The sequence below is a fragment of the Lipotes vexillifer genome, unplaced genomic scaffold, assembly GCF_000442215.2.
Source record: "Lipotes vexillifer unplaced genomic scaffold, Lipotes_vexillifer_v1.1 scaffold575, whole genome shotgun sequence".
In the NCBI taxonomy this organism is placed as follows: Eukaryota; Metazoa; Chordata; class Mammalia; order Artiodactyla; family Lipotidae; genus Lipotes; species Lipotes vexillifer.
Genome location: NW_006780198.1, coordinates 3,253,547 through 3,259,158, shown reverse-complemented (window position 1 = coordinate 3,259,158; position 5,612 = coordinate 3,253,547). Strand labels below are relative to the sequence as shown.

Below are 5,612 nucleotides of genomic sequence, written 5' to 3'. Positions count from 1 at the left end.
CGCTCTTCCCTGCTCCCCTGCCCCCCATCACACTCACACTCATTCCTCTGCCCTCGTGCAGCTGCTGTTGGTTTCCCTTACCTGGATACCTGATGCTCTTCAAGCGAGAAATGACGTTGCTGTAGTAAGCATTTTCAGCATTATCCTTGACCTGCAGGAGAAACACAGAGCAGTTCACCTAATGGAGAAGGGCCGTCCATCCAGTACTATCCCCGCTAATCCAGTTCTTTTGTACACATGGCCCACCCATGCCCCACTTGTGCTGGGGGAGACCATCTGGCTGTTCTTTACCACCAAGTGCCTGGGCTCACCAGTCTCTTCCAGAAAGACAAGATCTGAAGCATTTTGGCAGCTTCCAGGGAAAAGAGCTTCTTGGTGGTGACTGGTGATGTCCTCAAGGAATGGCCAAAAGTTACTGTCAAGATATCCCCAGTGACCCTGTTTTGGGCAATGTCAGCCACAGTCAGATTCACTGTGTTTTTTCATTTGTTTGTTTGTTTTTGTTTTTTTGGCCATGCAGCATGCGGGATCTTAGTTCCCTGACCAGGGATTGAACCCATGCCCCCTGTATTGGAAGCATGGAGTCTTAACCACTGGACGGCCAGGGAAGTCCCCAGATTCATGGTGATGCAGGGGCTTGCTCTTAAGTGCTCCCTTCTTCATCCTCAGGACTTTTGACTGAATGAAGGAAAGCCAGATGTCCAAGGCAAAACTGCTCCAATTCTGACCACCGCCATCCTTTATTTATTGTATGAGTGTTGACTTTTTAGAAGTCAGAATAGTTGCTTTTTGTGGAAAAGGTCTATGGACAATGGTTCTTTTCAGTCAGTGATGCTGATCCATTCTTCCACTGGGTATAAATTCAGACTTTCTTGGATTTCTGATTGCCATTTATTTGTCTTCTAAATGTCTCATCTTTTTTTGTTCCTCTGTTCTACCTTTTGTGTTAAACTCTGTTCTATACTTTTAGTGTACCATTTAACCATGTTAAGTTATTAGTGGTTGCTCTAGTGACTACCACATACAACTTATCACAATCTATATCAGGTAAATACTAACTTAATTCTAGTAAAATATAGCAACTTTGTTCCAATATAGCTCTATTTCTTCCTCATTTTTTCTTCTATTTTTGTCATACACTGTAAAGCTAATACTACAGGGGTATAATTATTGTTTTAAACAATCTTATGGGTTTTTTTAAAAAAGAAATTAAAAGAAGACAAGAATATGTATATATATATGTGTATGTATGTATATGTTTGTGTATATATATATATATGTCTTTTATATTTACCTACATATTTACCATTTCTGGCAGTCTTCATCTCTTTCTGTGGATTTGAGTTGCTGTCTGGTGTGATGTCCTTTCAGCCAGAAGGATTTCCTTTAATTTTTCTTGTAAGACAGATCTGTTAACAATTATCTCAATTTTAGTTTAACTGGGAATGTCTTTATTTTGCCCCATTTCTGAAGATTGGTTGATTGGACATAGGAATCCTGATCGTCAGTCATTCCACTGCCTTCTGATGCCTTGCTTCTAATGAGAAGTCAGCCATTAATACACTGTCAGTCCCCTCTATATAATGAACCCTTTTTCTCTTGTCAATTTTGACATTTTGATTTTGATGTGTCTAGGTGTTTATCAGATTTGGAGTTTGTTGAGTTTCTTGGATTGGTAAATTATTGTTTTTTCATCAAATTTGGGAAAATTTGGCCATTGTTTCCTCAACATTTTTTTTTTTTTTTTAAACGGTGTGCAGGCCTCTCACTGTTGTGGCCTCTCCCGTTGCGGAGCACAGCCTCCGGACGCGCAGGCTCAGCGGCCATGGCTCACGGGCCCAGCCGCTCCACGGCATGTGGGATCTTCCCGGACCGGGGCACGAACCCGCGTCCCCTGCGTCGGCAGGCAGACCCCCAACCACCGCGCCACCAGGGAAGCCCCTGAATTCTGATTTTTAAAAATTGTCCTGAGGGGCTTTTGTTGTTGTTCATGTGACTGTTTAGTGACTTGCCTGGACTTCTGCAGGATATGTCTCACAACAGTATATAGCAGCTGATGAGCCTGCTTAGGTCTTAAGTCTTATTTTTAATTTTTAGCCTGGGGCCATCTAGGGTCAACATAGTCTTGTGGCCAATGATTTTTGCAGAGGTTGTGCTCAAACCCCATGAGCCCAAGATTTGCACCCTCTGCTGATGGATCTGTATCTGGGTTGAGAAGCACATTCAAAGATCAGCCAGTTACTAAGTTAGCCTCAGCCTTTACTTTCCATCAGGGTTTCTTGGGAAGCTTATACAGCCTTCCTGTGGCTCATCTCCCAGTTAAATTTCTGATTGGTCTGCCACTTGCCACTCACCTCAACTAGGACCGCAATCTCAGCCTATCAAACCTGCAAGTTTTCTGTTTTCTGTCTTTTCGGTTGTTTGCTACTTTTACCAGCAGTGCCCCCTGGGCATGGGTTTTCAGCTTCTACTCCAAATCAAATTAGTCCCCTGTACCAGGCAGTGAAGCTGCTGGTTTTCCTGTCCATGCTGCCCTGATAAAACTACCTTGCTGACCAAGTTAGGGGAAGGGGATGGGAACAGCCCCAGGCAAGACGTCCACAAACTCCCACTGTTCTTACTCAAAATTCTAGCCATTTATCATAAATAAATGCCTCACTTTGTTATTTGTCTTTGGTCCATTTCCAGAGCACTGATATGGTTGTTTTTCACAATTTTATCCAATATAAAACTTGTTTGGGGGTGATTGGATTCACTGACCACTTCTTGCTACCTAGACATAAACCCCACTCTCCAGACTTTCTGAGAAATGCAGAGATGTTGGCTTTGTCTAGGAGGTTGCAGGCTTCCTCTTGCCCTCAGAGCAGTTTATGTCAAGTGAACCCTTCTGTGATCCCAGCTCTTTTAAGTCAGCTCGTCCAAGTTATGCAATGTCCTTGAGGTTGGTGACACAGAAGGAACACAGTAACTGTGAGCAAGGACTGGAAAAAGGGTAGGTCTTTCATTGGGTGAGTGTTTCCAAGAATTGTGAGCTCAGGAACAGATGAGGAGGGACAAGTAGGAAGACCTTTTGTCTACGCTTAACACCTTGTTTCGACACCAATTTATAACTTTGCATGTGTAGTTTCAGCTTACCTCCACGAGAGCTGCCAGCACAGCCAAACCATCCGGTGCTTTCTGAGCCTTATCGTAGCTCTTGTATTTAGAATTGTAATGAACGACGTGAATCTGTGGAAGCAAGAAAGTGTAAGTCGAGGGCAGTTCCTGTAAACCTCAAGTGCTTCAGGTTTTCAGGGAAGGAGGAAAATAAAAAAAGATGCTCCATCCCACACCTCAGCTGACCCACATAAACACCTCTGACCACCATCTCCCTCCCTCTGGGCTACAAGATCTATCAAGACCAGAAAGTTCTCCAAGAATGCAAAGAGTATGAGTGGTATTCTGGGGAGATGGCAATTCACCTTCCCCCAGGCAGACAAGTCCAAGGGATCATATGAGGCCACTGGGTTCTCCTGAGGTCCCCCTAGAGTGGGCACCTGTGGTCATCCTAAGCAAGAGGGGGAACCAGCAAATCTACCACATAGAAATCCAGTTGAAACTAAAGAGGGCTTGCCCCACTCTGTGGACTGTAAACTCCTGTGTTGGGGTGACTTCTGTGAGGTCAGGGACCCTGCCCAAACCCCCAGCACATAGCAGTGATCAGTGAATTGTTGTAAATGAATGAAAAATAAACTCAACCTCAGGGTGTCTTGACTCACCACTGCACAAAACCTTTTTGGCTGTTTTAATAAGAAAAGTGACTATGGGGTTTGAAAGAAAGAGGATCCTCAGGGTACCTCGATCACATATCTGATCCCATCAATGGTGTGCTCGGAACCGCTGATCTCCAAGGAGGCGCCACCCCAGTGGAAGTGCATCTGCTGGGCTATGTACTGGGTGCCATCGGCAGCCATCATGCACATGGTGGGGGGCAGGCTGATCTGTACTGGAAGAGAAGACGAGGGGCAGGGAGTGTGCAGATGGGCATGGATGGGTCAGGCCTACAGGTGAGGCAGCTTCCCTGGTCACCTGCCCACTCCTGGGGCAAGCTGGTACTATAGACAGGCCTAGACTGCCATGAGCAGGGTGACCAATAGAGAGGGGGCACCTGGCACATGGGGAAGGATGGTGACCAGTCCACTGAGTAAGCTGGGCTGGACAGGCACTTGTCCCAGGGCACGCACCCTCCCACCCAGGACCAGAAGGTCAGGGGCAGGACCACCAAGTGGCAGGTCCAGCTTTTTAGCCCTAAAGAAGCGGGGGAGCCCTGAAAAAACAGGGCTAATGAGTGTGGAAATCAGAATCCACTCTCCACCTCTGGCCAATTTTGGAATTTGCCCACAGGGTAGGGATAGGAAGTGGGGCCTCTTGAGACTATTTTGATTACTTTACGTGAGTACTCTGTAAGGTCAAGTTGAGGTCATTATCTTCTCTATGATGTGGTTAAAATCTTCGTCCCATATCGACTTCTAGAACTAGACCAGCTAACAACCCATCCCACTTCGTAGAAAGTAGCATCCCTGCGGGGCTTCAATACTTTTATTTTATGGACAAGGAAGCCAACCTTGGTAGAAAGATTTGCAGAGTCACTCAGTTCATTGGTCAGGGCAGAGCTGGACCAGAACTGGGCCTGGACGGGACATCACCATTATAGGCTTCAACTTGTCTTCAGAAGACAAAAGACCACATTCTGCGGCAAGTCAGGGAACACACAGACTCTTGGCTTGGGATTGAATTTGATGTGATCATCAACAGATGCTTTCAAACGTTAGGTTCTTGCCGATGGGAAAATGGATCACTCTTCCAGCTTCCTTTTGCCTTGTGCCCCACAGACTTTCTACAGGGAGGTTACTTTGGTGAGACAGCTGCCTTGTTCATTCCACTGGCTTAGGTCTTAGAGAAATCTCTATATTTTGGAATGACCCAGGCAAAAGGGAGACATGGAGAGTGACCCCAGAAAATCACCAAGAAAAATATCTATGAGGGTATAATTTAGGACTTGAAAAGGGACAGTCAGCATCTCTCCTGTTAACAAGGTTTTTCTATTTAAAGTCATCGAAGATGGTTATAAACAAGTAAATTTTCTTAAAGAGCAGATAGTAGGTATTTGATATCTGTCAAATGACCCCTTCCAAATTATTGAAAGCAACAGGAAGCTGTGATGAAATTCATAACATAATATGCCAGAAGGCAGAAATCCAGCCTCAAAGATTTTTACATGCCCTTTGGCAGAACAAGTGCTTTGTATTTAGTGCTTAAACTGTAGCCGGCCTCAAAAATCACTGCTCACATGAGAAAAATGGAAGAGGTTTTCAGAGGAGATATGCAGTCATCTGTTCCCAGAGATTGGAGAGCTGAGAAGAGTTAGTACCACAGGAGCAATAACAGAGATCCAGACAAGCATGTTTCCCTGCAAGCAAGCAATTCCCTGCAGACAGAATGTCTCAATTCTCAAGCTGTGTCAATAGAATCGCACAGGCCAGATTGAAAAACGGCAGCAATTCTGGGCTTAACACTGTGCTTTTGCAAAGGTGAGGCCAAATATCTGTCCTCCCAAAAATCAATCTGCTGAA

The 5,612-nt window shown here is 45.1% G+C and overlaps 1 protein-coding gene across 2 annotated transcripts in view; it reads right to left on the bottom strand.

The window, feature by feature from the left end:
- Positions 1 to 5,612, bottom strand: part of CA6 (carbonic anhydrase 6) — a 20,104-nt gene that overhangs the window by 7,837 nt on the left and 6,655 nt on the right. For both annotated transcript variants that reach the window (XM_007453314.1, XM_007453313.1), the window contains exons 3-5: positions 3,837 to 3,985; positions 3,136 to 3,228; positions 82 to 151 (exon numbers count right to left, since the gene is read on the bottom strand). In XM_007453314.1, coding sequence (XP_007453376.1) covers positions 82 to 151; positions 3,136 to 3,228; positions 3,837 to 3,985 — 312 coding nt within the window. The remainder of the gene's footprint in view (positions 1 to 81; positions 152 to 3,135; positions 3,229 to 3,836; positions 3,986 to 5,612) is intronic.